Source organism: Tachypleus tridentatus, chromosome 6, assembly GCF_004210375.1.
Source record: "Tachypleus tridentatus isolate NWPU-2018 chromosome 6, ASM421037v1, whole genome shotgun sequence".
Lineage (NCBI taxonomy): Eukaryota > Metazoa > Arthropoda > Merostomata > Xiphosura > Limulidae > Tachypleus > Tachypleus tridentatus.
The window spans coordinates 79,636,780-79,655,186 of record NC_134830.1 but is presented as its reverse complement, the minus strand read 5'-3'; the positions used below and the strand labels follow the sequence as shown (position 1 = coordinate 79,655,186).

Sequence of the window (18,407 nt, the reverse complement as noted above, 5' to 3'; positions counted from 1 at the left end):
GCTAGTTGAGGTGCTCTATTTAAAATCTGTGGGACAGTAACCAAGCGTCAGTTGTACTTGCGCCCCTCCCCTCCCAGTGGCACAGCGGTATATTTACTGACTCGCACCATTAGAAACCGGGTTTCGACACCTGTGGTAGGCAGAGTACAGATAATCCACTGTGTAGTTTTGTGCTTAATTATAAACAAATAAAAACAAAATTATACTTACACTTTCAGCCACGGGATTGTTATAACGTGACAATCAATCTCCACTAGGTGATAAAAGAGTTGGCAATGGATAGTGCCAGTCGATAGTCTTCTCTCTGATTGATAATTCAAAATTAGGGCAGGCAGCAAATAGTCTCACTAATTTTTTCATAAACATTTTCTAAATAATATCCACAGAAAATCCTGGCAGTAGTTAATGGGACGACTTACAGTAGCGTAAGTATGACTCAATAACATTCCGTTAAATTCCTGAGAGACTAGATACAGCAAGCAGAATAAATAATATAATAGTACAATATTAATATGATATAGTTATAACTATAATCATGTTTTGCCAACTTGAAAAAGGCGTTCATACCATAACAATTGTTCTTCTTACGAATAGCTTATATAAATATTATTCCAACTATTATTGCATTTTTGTGTCCCAGTCAGTCTGATGAATTGTGGTTTAAGTGAAGCGAAATACATCATTGGCAATTGTCATGGAGAACAATATGTGTTTGGAATACTCTTGTTACATATTCTTCTGAAACTTTAAAATCAGTAAGGAACTAGATAAAATATCTATTATGACAAATAAAATTAATTTAGAAAATAAAAAAAAATATCGATAATTTCAAGTTTAAGATTACCTAGCACAAGGCAGTCTTTTGAATATTAAAAATATTCGGTTAGAAACAGGCTGTCTTAATATTTTTCTAAATTATTCTTTGTGTCTTGGGTTCATTGTCAAGTGTATTTTTCATTAAAATATGTCGCCTGTTATTATTTAATTTTTAAAACGCTACCTACTGGTAACTTTTAGCTATGAATCGTGGATGGAATGATAAGGGTTTGAGAGTATCGTTCTTTCTCTTCTTCCCATAACCAGAATGAAGGTAAGGTGTAGTTTACTTGTGTTGGAATTATCAAGTTTAATCTAGTTCATTATCCGGAATATTTACGTTATAATAATCAACTGTATTTTGTAAGAACGTTATTTCTTTAGTACAATATGTATTTCAGTACAGTACCACGTAAATTTTGAGTTTCTTTACAATTGTTTGTGCTTCGAAGCTAGAGACGTGCATGCTTCTTAGACTGAGCCTAGTTAGCAGGATTTTTAAAAATGGGTAATTGCAGTTTTAATATAAACGTCTTTGCTTAATATGACGTATAAACGTTTACTAGTTAGTAATTTTCAATTTAATGTTTTTATAGTTATTTTCCTAATTTTGTCAAAGGTAACATGTAGTCTTGTTCGAAACATTCTTTGTAACTTGTTAGGTTAGGCTTAAAGTTTAAGATTTTAATGCTGTTTTAAATGCAAGTTTCTTTAGTCTCAGCTTTATCATAAACCATTGATTTCTATGTTGGCTAAGGGTGTTTTAATATTTACAATATACAATTCACATTCATTTATTACTTAAAAATTTAATTTTTTTTGCTTCCTCAAAACAATGTTGAATGTTATTTTCTATTACTTAAAATCTAAAGTATGTCTGAAGAGTTTGTTTTTGTTGGAGTGTAAGCTTTAAAGTTTTGTTTTGAAAGTAAATATTTTAGGCCCATATATTCCTGTTCAAATTAGTTTTACTGCAGTGATTGTGATTGCTAAACAAGCAGTGTTAAATGATTGAACATATACAACAAATAGTTTAATTATTAAGATGCAAGTGAAATGTGGTAAGTTTTCTTTGCTTGTTCATATACAACAAAACAGATAAAACAATATAGTAGTGTTGATGTGGCTTGAATTATTTAACCTCGCAAATTATTTTAAGACTTAATTTCAATTTTTGTTTCTCCTTTGTAGCTGTCGCCAATTATAGTATTGATAAGACTAACAAATATTCATTCATTAGTTAGTTGGGCCAAATACTTTTAATTGCCACTATATCCAAGGTTGAACAAAATTCTTGGCCTGGCTGACAAATGAATATTTGTGAAAGTTATAAATTCTTTAAGTGTAGTTACCAGTTTGTCCACCAGTGTTGAGTTCACTGTTTCAAGTGGACATGATCAGTCCTTTTTTGGACACCTTTTTTTACAGTTAAGGTGGTTTTGATTAAAGTTTAATTTTGTGAACATGTTCCTAGAAGTAGGAGAAACCAAATTCAATAAAAGGTTATACATTTATATGGTTAACAGAATTTTCTTCTGCAAATAATTCATAATTTTCTCTATAAACTTAAATTTATAATCTAAAGTATGAACATACTTGAGTTTTGAGGAAGCATAGAGCTATACATAGTGTAAATTTATCAGTATGTTTTTGCACATTGTAATTTTCAGTGCCTAAAGTTTGTAGAACAGTATCTTGTTTTTATTTATTTTTGCAGTTTTTGTTGATTTACAGATTAACTGGCATACATGGGTAAGGTGTAATGTAATTGTTATATCCTTATTTGTCAGTTGATATGCCTATAAGAAAAACTCTCTTGCAACCCACATCTACTAATGATACTAGGTGTGTTACTAATTGAGAGTAACATTGTTAAACTTTTCGTTATGAGCTTGGTATAATACGTACAAGTTCTGTGCATTAACACGTTAAGTATTTCTACTATAACTTTACAGCATGTATATCTTTGAATGATTTTGTGTAATGATTAAAAACCTATTCTTCATCCCAGAAACCTCAAATATTACTGTGTGATTTCTAAAACCTAAATATATTTCAAACATTTGTTTCCCTGTAAGACATGTTTTCTTTACTATAATGTTACTTACCAGCCTTGTAAACATAAAGTAAATCATTATGCTTTTTTTGTGCCAGAGTGACATGTTATAACACACAAATACAAATGCTTGGTCTAAATAGTTATTTTGTAGTGCTATATATTTATTTTTTATTATCATGACCTAGTCATGCCTAGTTACCATTACATAATTTGCATTGACATAATGAACATGCACTTGTTATATAAAAATGACCTTTAGTTTTTAGTTCTGGTTGTATTTTAGAGAAGTGGTGTTTTGTAATATATAGTTACATTTATTGAACATTTTATGTATAAAGATTGACTATTTAGAAATAAATTATTAAACTAATTTTTCTTAATACAGAACAATAAACTGAGAAGTAAAGCAAGTATTTCTCTTCTGGTTTCAACCTTTGTACTCAGTTGATGCTACATATAGGTTAAGATGTATTTATGTATCAGGACGCTGGGTATGGATATTAAGTTTTATTAATAGAACAGTGTTTTGACCTTAGGTCATCTTCAGGTTAACAGCGTTTGCAACTGACTGGGGGACATTTCAGTTAGATGTAAGTTTATTAATTAGTACAGGTATAAAGGTGTTCCTTTATGTTTATAAATAGGGCTTCTTTGATTTGGTATTTGTTTTCCTACTTAGAATCTGAGTGTTTCTATGGTTATGTTGTGTTTATGATTTTCAATGTTCAAAAACATGAAGTTTTTCCCCACTGAATCTGGTTTCCATTTTTCTACTTGTTTCTCCAATGTGTAGAAGTCGTGGCAGTTGGTGCATTGTATTTTATAAATATTGTTGGTGTTGTGTTTGTCAGTGTAGATTTTACACCCTATGGACTTTAGTTTTTACTGGAACGATGTTTTAAGTTTTTCCAAATGTGTTATTTTTTCACTGATGTTGGGAATATGTCATGCAGCAGTGTAAGTTTTTTAGTTGTATCTTGGGATTTGTAATTTGCTTGAGTTGTTGGTCTAGGTGTGCTTATTTTTCACCTTTTAAGGGGAATTTGTCAATGTTGATTTTGTTAATTTTATTGGCGAGCATAGTTTATTTGGTTTCCTAAGTTTTGCTTTTGTTTTGTTTCATGTGTATTATCAACATGCCTGTACCACTATAATGGTGGATGTACATTTGCTGGTTTTGAATCTATAGAACACACACTTGGTAGTTTTTCAACTATGTTAACTCCATATATTCCGACGTTAGTTCAGCTGTAAACAGAAACTAACCAAATACCATTTTTTTAACCTTGATCACCCATACTGAGACTGAGCACATGAAACAAAACAAAGATATTAAGAAACCGAATAAACACAGCCACAAAAAAACTATGCTCACCTAATGAAATTAACAAGATAAAACAACAATTCATCAACATTGACAAATGTCCTCCAAAAACAGTTGAAAAATTATATGCATACACCCAAAACAACAATCAAATAATAAATCCCAACAAACTACTAAACCTTACACTGCTGAAAAAATAACAATTTGGAAAAACTTAAAACACATTCCAGTAAAAATCAGATACAAAACTAAATTCCATAGTGTGTAAAATCCACACTAACAAACACAACACCAACATTATTTATATACTATAATGCACCAACTGTTATGACTTCTACATATTGGAGAAACAAGTAGAAAAATGGAAACCAGATTCAATGAAAAAAAAATCTTCATGTTTTTGAACACTGAAAATCAAATACACAACATAACCATAGAAAACACCCAGATTCTAAGTAGGGAAACAAATAGCAAATTAAAGAAGCCGTATTTATAAACAACATAAAGGAACACCTTTATACCTGTACTAATTAATAAACTTACATCTAAATGCAGTGCCCCCTACTCTTTTGTAGTCAGTTGCAAACTTTTTGTTAACCTGAAGATTGCATCAGAAGGCCATAGCATTGTTCTCTGCTTTATTAGTAAGTGTTAATACACGTGCCAACCATCCTGAAGTACATTTTTACTTCAAGTTGGTTTCTCTTCATCATGATTAAAATGTATTCAGGTTTTGAAAAAATGAAACTTCAAGCAGACTAAAGAAACAACTTCTACTTACTTGAAATCTTGGTTCAAAAGAACATGGTAGCCTTTATGCCAATCAAACTGATTGAAAAACCTCCTCTGGGACATTCTGAAGGGTTGCTTGGTTATTCATGCGTCATATATTGAGATATGTACGAGACTCTTTCCAAAATGGAAAGAAGTGAGCAAGGGCCACTGTTTGGTTCAGTAGATAAGCCATATCTCAGCAAAATATGTTCATATTAAATTTTAACTTGTCAATATTAGTAATTTGGTTTTCTAATTTGTACAAAACTATAGACCTAGTATTTTTTTAGTATTTTGAACTTGCAAACATCTAATTTTTAAATTTCTGCATTCAGTATCCTTTGTGTTGCTGATATCTGTATTTGGATGTGCTCTTTTAATATTTACTTTTAAATTAAGAAATTGATTTGTACATAGTATTTAAAGTATAAATTTAATTTACGATTATTCCAAAACTACGTATATAAAATAATAGTTCAATAAAAGAGTGAATGAAAGTCAACAAACAAGATATGACGTGACTTGTCATGAAAAGCTTAACTGGAACGTTCCCCAGTTTGTGGTTGTCATTATCACATTATTTATAAAATCTGGGAAATTACTACAAAATTTCACTTTCAAAATTCTTTGTCAGTCATAAAATTTAAGCTGTTATGTGTAGAAAGTAAATACAATTGACTACATAATATTACCTTTGAAGTTTTTGACAGTCTAATAAAGCATTGCATAAATGTGAAGTCAGTGTAAGAAGTACAGCAACAAAATTTTTCACCCTTTAGTGATAGGTTGTAAGGATTTGCTGAGATATTGCTGTATGTACTGAACAAATATAAAGACCTCCATCTCTCATTTCTGAAATGGCATGTTTTTGTACACTTGTCTACAATGTGTGAATAATTGAAAGCTCAATGTCTAGTAGCAAGCTCAAATCTTGTTTTTAAATTTTTTTAAGAACAAATACAACTTAGTTATTAAGTTTAAATTATTGGAATTTTGTGGCATTGATATAATAATGTATGGTATTTGATTATTTCAAAATGTGTATAGAAAATAAAATTCACACATCCTCTTTGTGCACATCTTGATAAGGCTTTGCAGCAAATGAGTTCAGTGTTTGTAATTAGGAGAAAATTATTTTCTGAAATGTAATAGTTAAACTTAACATCTGTATTGTTAGCTAGGCATGGTTGAAAGGTCAATATAATAGATATATGATATTATGAAATTTAAAGTTTATATTTTTCCTGACATTTTTAGGTTATGAAGTCAGTCAAATAGAACCAGTCTGTATAGATACAGTAGTGAAAGTAATGGATAAAATATAAAATTTTCTGAAACATTTGATAATTACATGAAGGATATTAAGATTTTACATGTAAGATTTGAAATGTTTCAATACATAATAGTATTTCATCTTGAAATTAAAATTACATATTAGATAACATTCAGAAAGAAAATGAGAAATTTAATTAAATCTTATCACTTAATTTATAAAAAATATTTTGTGGAGACAATCCTTATACCATCTGCTAAGTATTTGCAAAATTTTGTGAGAATGTGTATACATTCTCATGGTTATAGGTTGGATGAAATGGAAGGGTTAAATGGCTTTAACATTAGACATGTAAAAATGCAGTGCCATTGTCTCAAGCCACTGTAGTTACTTGTGCATGGTCAGTGTTTCCATCTTTGTTTATAACCTGTTGGATTTGTTTGTTTTGTTAAATGTATTGAGAATGATGTAGTAGTGCCAGTTGCATTATTAAACACTTTGATTCCAAGGAATAATTTACTGTTCACTCAATATATTTGAAATACTGCCAACATTTACTAATATTGTAATAAACAGTTGAACTTAAATCCTTTTTCCTAGGAAAAAGAAAAGGGGAAAGAAAAACGTGAGAATCCCATGAGGGAGGTTCGAATTCGAAAACTTTGTCTTAATATTTGTGTTGGAGAATCTGGTGATAGACTTACTCGAGCAGCCAAGGTGAGAGTGTTTTATTGCTTTTTAGTATATATGTAGTGATCCTTTACATTACCCACTCATCAGTTCTGCATTAACCCTATCAAGACATCTTGCTATGGTCATGGATCTAATGACTATATTAGAAATTTAAGTTTTGTATGAAATTGTATATTTTAATTCAAATTTTAGTATTATCCATTAATTTCTTGATTTAAAGTGAAATGTTAAAATTCATCTAAGCATTGATTTTTTCATGCAATACTTGATCAAATTAATGTTTGTTTTTTCAAAATACAAAGTTTGTAGTTTCATATGAATTAAAAACTCAAATTACCGGTATTGACAAGCTATAATATAAAATCTCTTTTTTATTTCTTGAGGTATCATTTATCCTGAATAAAACACAATTATTCTTATCACCTATTTCCATTTTTGGAAATGCTTCATTATATACACTCCTGTTTGATATCTGAATAACCAATAGAAAGTTCAGAATGTTGCTTCCTTGGCCATTTTCGAGAGTTGCATTGTCTTTTCCCTCTTGTACAAACTTCAGTAAGGTGGGTTGTCTTTAGTCTACTCAAAATTTAATGTTTTAGATTCAAATACAGCTTAGGTACTGAGCTTGATAAATTGTAGTTGAATTCTGTGGTAACCTAAAAAGTTTGTTCAATTTATATCCTTTGTGCCAATTTTTTAAAATGCTCAGCAACCTTTTACAAGCAACAAACTGCAACAGTTATCATGACTATACTCATCTGTTTACTGTTTTATGTTTTAATAAAAATAAGAACTTTGTAAATATGTATATAATGCATTGACTGAATTGAGACTAATTTACAAAACTGTTACAAGTCCACTAAAACAGAGATTAGTCATGCAGAAATTCAGATTCAATAGCAAAAATAATTAGTTCTACATAAAAAACATTTGATAATTATCTAGGAGGTAGTAAAAATTTTCTGATACATAAACTATATTTCAATCTTAAATGAAAATTACTGTGCTTGGTTAGTCAATATTCTAAATGGGGGATTAAGAAAATGTGTAGTTAAAAATCTTAATATGAAATCTAATGTTTTGTACAAAGGCTTTGTATTGTGTACCAGTAACCCACAAAATTTTGTATAGGTGTATGCATTATAAACAATTATGGGATAATTACTTGTTACTTTCATGGTTACAACCTGTGTGGATTCCACCCATCCTGTAATGGAAGGATTAAGTTTTGATAGAGAAATTTAAATTTTCTTACCTTCTTAAATACATATCAGTGCATTTTTTATTTCTTTTGACATTGGGAAATTGTGGCAGGGAATAAGAGATCACCATATTCCTGTTTGTGTATTGTCTGCAAATATATAAAAAAACATTGGTGCAAATTGAAGTTATCTTTTCAAAGCCCTGAATGGTTGCATGCCATTTCAGACAATGTAAGGTAAAACTGAAAGCTTAAATTAAAAAAGTATACTTTCCCTTTAAATACCTTCTCAAACATTTACTGCACCATTATATCTGTGCACATTCAATTTTGTTAGGTATTTTACTAGAAGCTACCAGCAAAAAATCATTGAAAGTTTCAAAAATGTTGCATGTCCAATGGAGTAGATGATGACATGCTGTAGTAATGAGAAGAGGAAGAAACAGAGGTTCAAGGTAATGTCAGTTCTACTGATGAATTATGTGAAGATGAATACTGTATTTATAAAATATTTAATACAATTTGTGCAGCTGATGTTTAAAAAGTCTGTCCTTTCAAAATTGGGTGTGCATTATATTTGGGTAAATACTATAATAATGTGTGCGTTGTGCATGGTTTCTCTGCCAAGTCATTTGAGCACAAATAAACCCACAAGGTTATTTTTAATTTGTCTTTCAAACATAATTCAGGTGCCATATTAATTTGAAAATAAGGAATTTAGTTTTTATATGGTAATCATTTTAATTTTTTTAAGGTGTTGGAACAGTTGACTGGTCAACAGCCTGTTTTTTCCAAAGCTCGTTACACAGTGAGATCCTTTGGTATTCGTAGGAATGAAAAAATTGCTGTGCACTGTACTGTTCGTGGACCTAAAGCTGAAGAGATCTTAGAGAAGGGTCTCAAGGTATGTAAAGAATTTTTTTTATAAAATTATCATTCAAGTTGTATTCATAATTTATTTCCTGAGAAATTCTCGCATATTAACAAGAAATTAACAGTAAAAAGATAAATATGCATACACTCACTTCACTGCATCAGTTACCAGTATTACACAAATAAGCTAAAAGTTTAACAGTAAAATAGTTAAATAAGGTTGCTAACATTTCTGGTATAACAATTTTTTGTCTACTGTGTACCTACTGTTCATGTCAGTGAGTCTTGTCCCTGTCCCTATGCAGTAGAGAATATAGTTACAAGATTTTTCCAGCTTAACTGGTCTGTATCCACTTTTGATATTCTAGTACCTAAAACTATTTTTTTGTAGAAGTTGTAGCTGTCAGGGATGTGGCTATACCAAAAGCTTATCTGGACATATACAAACTGAACAAATAGAGGGGAAAATGTTAACAGAAAGTATGGATTGTTGCTGAAGTGAAAAGCAAATAAACAAAAGTTCATAACTAGTAGGATAGATTTTAAAACAATTTTTTGTTCTTTGGTTTGAATTGAGATTTGTATAGATAAATGAATTACTCTAACATTTAAATATTTTTATATTTATAATATTTGCCCTTGCTGCTACTTTCCCCAGCAGCTCATTATTTTAAGTTTTATTTATTCATCTTAAAGAGAAACTTTTAAAATAGCAATTAAGTTGTAATTTCTGCTGTCATGTGATCTGTTCTTCATTACAGATTTAAACTTTACAATATATTGTATGTGATACTGTAAGAGTATAATAAAGATGGTCAGCATACTAAGATCAACTTAGTTCTACTTGTCTTTCAGGAGTGTTGGGAAAATTTATAAATTCCTTGATTGGGAGGAGTGACTTCTAATTTCTAAGCTTAAGGTCAGTCACACCTACTTGCAAAGTCAAAGCTGTTCTATATGACAGTTCAAAGTTGAATCACATGGTTGTAATCAATAGAAAGTGTATATTTTGCACTATTCAGTTAGCCTAGTGTGGAGGTGTGCTTGTCAAGTTTTTGCTTTATATGCATTAGTTTGCTAAACATTTAGGTTTTGCATTTGTTTTAATTAGTTTTGTATTTGTTCATAAATGTGTATTTGAAAATTTTGTCTGTGTACCTTGAACTTAATGTTTGATTTGTGGAAATGTCCAAGATAATTGTTTGCATGTGGAAATGTTAGTGAAAATATCTAATCAGTTTTTGCCCTATAATTATAAAACACTGCAAGGTGGCTGTAGGAAAAGGGTTGCATAGCTGCATCCGAAAGACAAAAATTGGAAAGAATTAAACTAAATGAAAAGAGAGATATTTCACATATGAGAAAGACGTTTAAAAATATTCTTTGAAAATTGAAAAGGTGTCTTCTTATTTCTATTTATTAAACTTAAACAGTTTATTGCACTATTTATCTGGTTAATGACAATAGAAAAATGTAAAATAAAATATAAAAATTGACTTTTTAAAACCTTTGATTTTTTTTTTTTAGGGTCTAGTGATGCAAATGAAATCCAAGTATTAAGATAAATGATATTTTATACTCAGTGAAAATCACATTGCATGCAAACTATTCAGTCTTAAGTGCCAATAACTAAATTAAATCCATTATTTTAAATAGTAGAAAAAATCAAAATATCTTATTTTTTAGAACTGTGCGAGCTAAAGATTGTTCAAAACAAATATAAAATTATTTCATCGTTTTGCCAGGAATTCACTAGATCGCTGTTTTTGTTCCTTAACCTATTTTTGATTTCATCGGGAAAATGGCCACGAAATTCATCCATTAGAAGCATGTTCTATTACTTTAATATACCAGGCTGATGTTCTCATACACATCCCAACCACTCTTCTATTAACTCTGCCATCCATGCCTTTTTTTGTGCACTGGTTATTGCATCTTTGCAAAAAAATTTCTTTTGACAGTGTTTTTTCTGTTTAATATAATATTTAGTGGTGATTTTTTTTTTTTTTTTCATCTGCAGTTACATATAGCATAACAATAATTCTTAATTTTCCATAACCAGTTTGTTTGATTGTCACCTCTTTTTCTGCTTTGGTATTTACAATGTAGTTGTGTGGTATGTTGAGAAAAACTTTCATCTACATTGCCTTTTTTTAAGGGCATGTTGATTTTTTTTTGTAGACCAATAATATAACACTGATATTCAGTAAGTTTTGTTTCAAAATGTGACAGTACCTTTTAACTAATTGTCCTTCACTGTAATAATAAAGATTCTCTTCATAAATGTCTCACACCAGCCATAACTAGCCTTAAAAGAAATACCATTATTTCCTGTCTGTTCTTTTGCTTTTAACATTTAATAAGACTTTTCTCATTAAAAACAATTCTTTATTTCATACCTATTTGAAATGTTAAAATGGCAGCATTAGAGTCAGGATGTCTTCCTTTTCATAGGTTAGAAAATGAACTTTTCCTGTAAAACAACAACTTGGTTTTACCATGGCATTGGCGTACACTTGCCTCACTTGCTGTGTACTTTTTACTGACTGCACACTTTCTGATGTGTTTAGTGCACTAAATAACTTTTAAATTTGGCACTGTATGTAGAATGCTTTTCTAAGGGTAAAAAACAGTGTATGAACAATAGAAAAATCAGGCTGAGAATGATGGTGATATTCAACTATACTGCTAGAGACACTGACATCAGCAAATTTGATGTTTTGTACATGTTTTTTTTAGCCTAAGTTCTTTTTAAAATATAGTTCCATGTGTTTGTTACTGCAAGATTTTTTCAAAATCTTTGTTTGAGGAAAATATTTTTGAGACTTTTTGAAGGGTGAAATATGATACCTAAAATTTAAAGTGCTCCTTAATTTTCAGTTTGGAAAAAGGTGCATTTTAAAATCAAAGTAATATGGTATTATAAAAGGTACATGTGCAAAATTGGGATATTTCAGTGTTTTCTTTCTGATCATAAGATCTTGTAATGTCCATGGCCTATGTCTTTGCTCAAAGTAAATCACAGTGAGACTAGTCATTACTTCATACATTAGGGACAGCTATTATATGAAGTGCTTGTTTTCTAGGGAAAACAAGTTTCTGCTATAGTTGTTCTGTGACACACATTTACCAAGAAATAGAGCATAATTACATATATATTTCCATACATGTTCTAAATGTTTAATCTGTGATTTGTATTTGTTCGTGTAATATTTTGCAGATTAATCTTCTCTATAAATATAATTTTGTGTTGATTACTACTAAATTGTCTTTCTATATTTTGTGTCTACAGTTCTGTGAAATTGAGAGTAGTTATTGCTTTGTCATCTTCTTGAAATTTGGAAAATATTGTCTTTCCCCATACTTGTGTAATGTCAACATTGTAGAATGAGAAGATTGTAATATCACAGTAAAGGTAGTTATCGCTCGACCTAAAATTGACCAACTTGAAATTTTGGCTTTTAAATTTTTATGTTGAAGCACATTAAAAATACTAACTTTAGTTTTAACAATTGTATTTTTTTCTTTTGACTTTTAAATAATTTGAAATTATAGGCCTGATACAATTTCAAGATGTATATTGGTAAATTGAAACTGTCTAATAAAGCATTTAGTGCTAAAAAATACAAGTCTGGTACTAATTTATTACAAATATATTTCCATATTACATTGAAGTTTAGAATGAACTGGTTCCAGAATGCAGTACCAGAGGGAAAAACAAAGTTTAAGGGAGGAAAGTTTTTGTGTAACCAGGTTTCATTTGGTGCTCAAAAGCTTTAGTGTTTTGTGCTAGTGTTATGGGCTTTCTTTAAAATTGTTAATTTTTGAGAATAGAATTTTTAAGTTTTGTGTGTAGCACTAAAAGCATAATTGGCATTCTGCTTTCTGTTATTGTTCTGTACTGTGGGCTGTGCATATCCTTGCTATTGCAAAATTCTTCCATTGTGTAAAGGTCTGTTCAATTTTTTCTAGCAGTGATGCTCTCTTAGACTCTTGTGAAGGATGTTTTGTTTGTTATAAAAATTGTTCCTTACATCTCGGTATACTAGCTTTCTTCTACAAAAATGTATGGTAGTGCAACTGGAAGTTGCAGTAACTGTAGAACATTTTAGAAGAACTTCACTGATTAAAAACATTGAAATACAGTTATATAAATGTATACAGATGACAAATTAATAGCATGTGCATTGAAACTATTGTTTGGGTGCACCAAGAAATATTTCACACCTAATACAGTTATTTCATAATTACTTCCTTTTTCCCCTTTAGACACAGTAGCGAAACGGGTGCATTTTAAATTTTGATTTAAGAATTATAGACCAGACAATGGTCTGTTATCATAAATAGATAATTAAGTAATCTTTGAGTTTAATAGAAATTGTGGAAGTGAAGTGTTAATTATCAAATGTTGAAAATGTAAATACAAATTTGTAAATTATCACTAATGGCAGGTAGTACATGCTCTTATGATAATTTCTAGATTTGCTAACTTTATAACAGGTACCATAGGCATGTTATAGTAAATGGAACTAAAATAAATCAGTAACATTAAAGTTACCTATGTCAAGAAATTTTATTTTTGTCAAACTTGTATTAAAATATGGATAGTATAAGATTGTGGTTTTTTTACAAACTACCTGAGGCCTTAAATATTTTAATTAGTTATTTTAATAAAAAACATTTCTTGCTTTAAAACGTTTAATGCATTGTTGTATATAGTACTTTTAATACTGTTTGAAAACCATGCTGAATTTCATACAATGTCATGGACTTGTAGCTTTAAAATATTTTATTGTTCAGAAGAAATTCCAAGACATTTCTTATTTTGAGTAATTTCATTTTGAAAAGTATGCAAGTCTAGGCAGAACTCAAAACCTCAGAGTAACCAATACATTCACAGGGCAATATTCAAAGTTTTTTAATCCAGAACTGTAGACCTAATGGTATTTGATTTCTCCCAAATCCATCAGTAAATGCAGTAACTTGTAACTTAATTTGGGAAGTGTGGATATAAAGATTCAACATTTAGATCATTGGTTATATCTTAAGGCTTTTATTACAGATATGATAGGACAAGCAGCAATAGTTTTAAAGTAACATGCATTGTTGGAATAAAGGTTATAAATTATATACATGTACGTATTTAAAATTGACATTTATATCTTCTAAGAAAAATTGAGTTATCACAGTTTCAGCTCCATTGTGTGCTTTGGTATAGTCACTCTGGCGTTTCCAACTGTGTACATTATTGTTGAGTCGCTATATCTTGGTTTTTATAATTAAGACTATGATACAAAACTCAACAACAAACCAGCTTTTATACTTAAGTGCAATAGAGTAATACTGTGCTGAAGTTATTCAAATTATATATTGGTAAAGTATTTGGGGATGCTTTGGTATGTTATTTTGGCCACTGTCATCCTGATTCACTGTTTAATGCTTTTGAAATTTGTAGAGTTGGTGTTTAAGTAAGGAATTCAGTCATTGTTTAGTTTAAAAGGTTAACAGTTTCATATTCATCAAATTGCAGTTTTATATATAGTTACTGACAGAGTTTGAGTTCTTTATGTAAGATAACTTTGGAGTCTCATCATGCAAAATTGTTTTGGCCAGTGGCCTTGAATTTTGAAAATGCCACAGCATAGTTACAGTGCTGAAGGCTCTTATGTCTGGTTGGTTTTTTCCAGAACATATCACTTCTCCATGGTGACTTTCTATAGTTATGAGGAATATGATTTCATAACAGTGATCTTGCAGAAATCTGTAGTTACTACATCAGGTGTCTTAATGGTATGTCTATAAGTAGCATGAATATTCATTTCATTCTCCACCTACTTGAGGTATGCAATGGTGTAACAGGAAATGTTGCTGAAAGTCTTATCCTGGTGAACCCATACCCCATTGACCTTTGTCTTTCTGGATTCCCACCTGTTAAAATACTACTTACCATGATTGAGACACAACTTTGTTTTTCAAATGTCATTGAATACAGGAAATATCCACATTTTGTAAATTGTAAATCCTCCATCTAAACACATTTTTATGATCTGAAAATTTGTATGTGCTATAATAGAAAAGGTGATAGTTTTATGCAGCTCATTATTGGTATCTTATAAATTGTCATAAAAGGAGGATTTTGTATGAAGTCTGGTATTACTGTAAACCTTACCAGTTGTATTATTAAAGAAAGCATTTTGTATGAACAGGATTTTCACTAGTTTTCAGGAACATTTAGCATAACTATTATATGGAGAGTTCACATGGAAGGGAACAAATATTTTGGCAAGATAGAGCTTAAGAAAGATGAATATCTAATAGTAAAAAAAAGTATTTGTCACAACTGTTAATGGGGAGAATGTTTTTCTCTGGCACAATTGAAAAGTATCTGGTGCAATTTGTCAAGGTCATCTTACTTTTGTAGTCTCACTAAAATATGAAGTTAAAAATTGCAGTGTAAGATATGAGATAATGACATGACAACTGATGAGTTGATGCAGGTGGAGAGCAAGTCTAGAAGTGAGGGGGAGTAATACACATGTATGTGGAAGTTTGTATTAGGCTTATTTGAACATTTTGCATACTGCTTATATATTCCATTTGGTATCGTTACAGTTTTAATATTGTTGAGAAACTTATCATAGGATCCAGTTACATAAACATTTTTAACTAAAGCCAGTGTAATCTGAATTTTCTAAGGGTCATATTTAAAAAGCAATTAAAGAGTACTATTCAGTGTGTACAGAGAATAGTAAACCAATTATTTTCAAAATTTTAATGTATCAGCATTATAAACTATGTACATGTCAGTTTCATTAGTGTATTATCCATTTCAGTTTGTTGTAAAGCTAAAAAGTAAACACTATCCTCTGTAAATTTTCCCATTAAACAGGTGTTGACAAGTACAGTATGATTTTTCTGAAGAAATAAATTGATAGTTGGCTGTAACACTTGAAAAAGAGCATAAGCCTCATCAAAATACCAGACTCAAAATTTCAAGAGATGGTTACTTTTTCTTTATATTGTGAACAGTGAAAGATACATTGTGTGCATTAAATTATTTGTTTTGATTAGTTGATTTTAAAGTACTGGTTCAAAAATGATCTTTTAGGTACGAGAGTATGAACTACGAAAGGACAACTTCTCAGACACAGGAAACTTTGGGTTTGGCATACAAGAACATATCGACTTGGGAATTAAGTATGACCCAAGTATTGGTATTTACGGTTTAGACTTCTATGTGGTCCTTGGACGTCCTGGATTTGATGTTGCCCATCGAAGGAGAAGGAAGAGCACCATAGGTGCAAAACATCGAGTTCTGAAAGAAGAAGCTATGAAGTGGTTTCAGCAGAAGGTAAATGAAACATGTTTAATTAGTTTTTTTAATGTGTAAGTTATGTAGGATAAAATGCTTTAAGGGTGGAATTATTTGTTTCATATTTGGTAGTATCCAAATATAGCATGCAGTAGTGTCAGATTTTGGCTTTAAAGAATTTTTCTTTCAATTTGTAGTCTGTCAACTACAGATCAATGTTTATTAATAAGTGCAACATTATTTTAATGTTGGGTAATAGTCATTATAATTGATTCTTACAAGCATGTAAAGAATACTCAAGTGACTACAGTAATTGATTGATTAAAACTTCAAATTAATTTCAGAATGCATATAGTTGTGGCAGTTGATCTTAAGATGCAGTATGCTTTGCAAGGCTTGTTAAAATTCCAGAATGCTGTGATAATCCAATGCAATTTTAGTGTTTAAAGTAATTTACATTTGAAGTCTGGCCCATCAGAATAGTTTAAAACCTGTAAGTATAATTTGTAATTAGGACTTCCTCAATTGCAAATTTTGTTGTAAATCAACAAAAACTTGTTTCAGGTAACTATGCATTTGAGATTGAGAAGTGATTGGATCTTAAAAAATTACTTATTCACAGTAACTTCAATGTAGATGTCAAGAACTGACTGTTTATTAATGTTAAGTTGCTATGTGTCTTGGTTTTTATATTAAAACTGTGATGTGAAACTTAATGACATGTTCCATTGAGTCATTAAGAATTATAAGATAGTTATGTTTATAGTACGAGTTTCATACATCTTTGTTTTGCCATGTTTATGGAAAATGTGAAGTCATAACTACAAGAAAATATTTTGAATAATTTGTTTCCATTTGTGTAATATTGGCTCTTCTCAGATTAGTTACAGTATAAAGTGCTACTACATGATTTCAGGCATTTTTTAAAACGTCATTTTATTTTAATATTGAAATTCTTGTATTGTCACAAGTTAAAATTTTAAATATAAAGGTGTTGATACACAATTTGCATTATTTTAAAATTTTTTAAATTTATATTATAGATAAATTGGACAGTAATTTTGTACCTGCTTATCCATGTTTAAACATTAGGAAATTATCAGGTGACAAGGCTTTTCTCCTGTCAAATCACTAGATAAGTGCTATTTAGGGTAACCAGAGAAAGTTATGGTCATGTAATGACTGATCTGAACTATTCTTGGTACTAATAACATATGGCAGGTTAAAAATCACTTGTATGTGCATGAATATCAACTAATTTGAGTAATATAGAAAAATTGAAAAATTTATAAATTCAGTATCTTGTATGACAAATGAAACCAAAAGTGACAGTGGTGATTACAACTCAATTTCATGTAAGATAGGTACTCCTGAGTTCATATTGTTACGTTGTACATAAAAGAATTATGTAATTTTGGTTAAACATTAATGTTAGTTTTTTTATATTGTTTTTTCAGTATGATGGCATTATCCTCCCAAGCAAGAGTGGAAAATAATGAATTTCATACTTGTGTATCATTAAGCTCCAAATAAATAGTGTTTAAGGCAAACATGTTTCCTGTAGTTTATTGTCAACATACATGTATATTCTTTTTCAGTTTACTTTACAAGCAGGTTCAAACTTTTGTCCCATGATACTAGTAGAGCTATATCATAATTTACCTTCCAGAGAGATGCATTTGGAAAAGACATTATGGTTTACTTTTGTCAAATTTGGTTTAAATGAAGGTTCTTGTTATAAAACTTTTCATATTTGTGAAATAACCATAACGTTTGTGAGCAACAAATTTAAAACTTTAAGACTTCAAGTTAGTGTTTTACAAAATTCACATTAAGATGTGACTTAATACAGTTTTATAAATCATGTAATAAAGGGCATTAAGACGTGTTTTGCGTGAGTACTGACTTGTTACAAAAGCGTGAAGGACCAATACATTTGAAGCACACAAAAGAAACTTAAGATGACTCCTTTACAAGTGCTATAGTCTTGTTGGTAGAAAATATTTAGCACACCAAATATGGTTTTCTGTGTTATTAAAGTTCTACAGAATCGATACTGCAAGATAAGGAAAATTGCAC

General features: G+C 30.1%; 1 protein-coding gene across 2 annotated transcripts; it reads left to right on the top strand.

The window, feature by feature from the left end:
* The first annotated feature begins 1,019 nt into the window (after positions 1-1,019).
* On the top strand, positions 1,020-17,878 carry LOC143252885 (large ribosomal subunit protein uL5-like). 2 transcript variants are annotated; one of them, XM_076505691.1, is made up of 5 exons: positions 1,020-1,090; positions 6,847-6,963; positions 8,898-9,047; positions 16,125-16,367; positions 17,786-17,878. In XM_076505691.1, the coding sequence occupies exons 1-5, from the start codon at positions 1,085-1,087 to the stop codon at positions 17,822-17,824; spliced, it is 555 nt and encodes a 184-aa protein (XP_076361806.1). In that variant the 5' UTR covers positions 1,020-1,084; the 3' UTR covers positions 17,825-17,878. The 2 variants fall into 2 exon arrangements, with proteins under 2 accessions (XP_076361806.1, XP_076361807.1); XM_076505692.1 differs by having other exon boundaries at positions 1,065-1,324.
* The last annotated feature ends 529 nt before the right edge of the window (positions 17,879-18,407 follow it).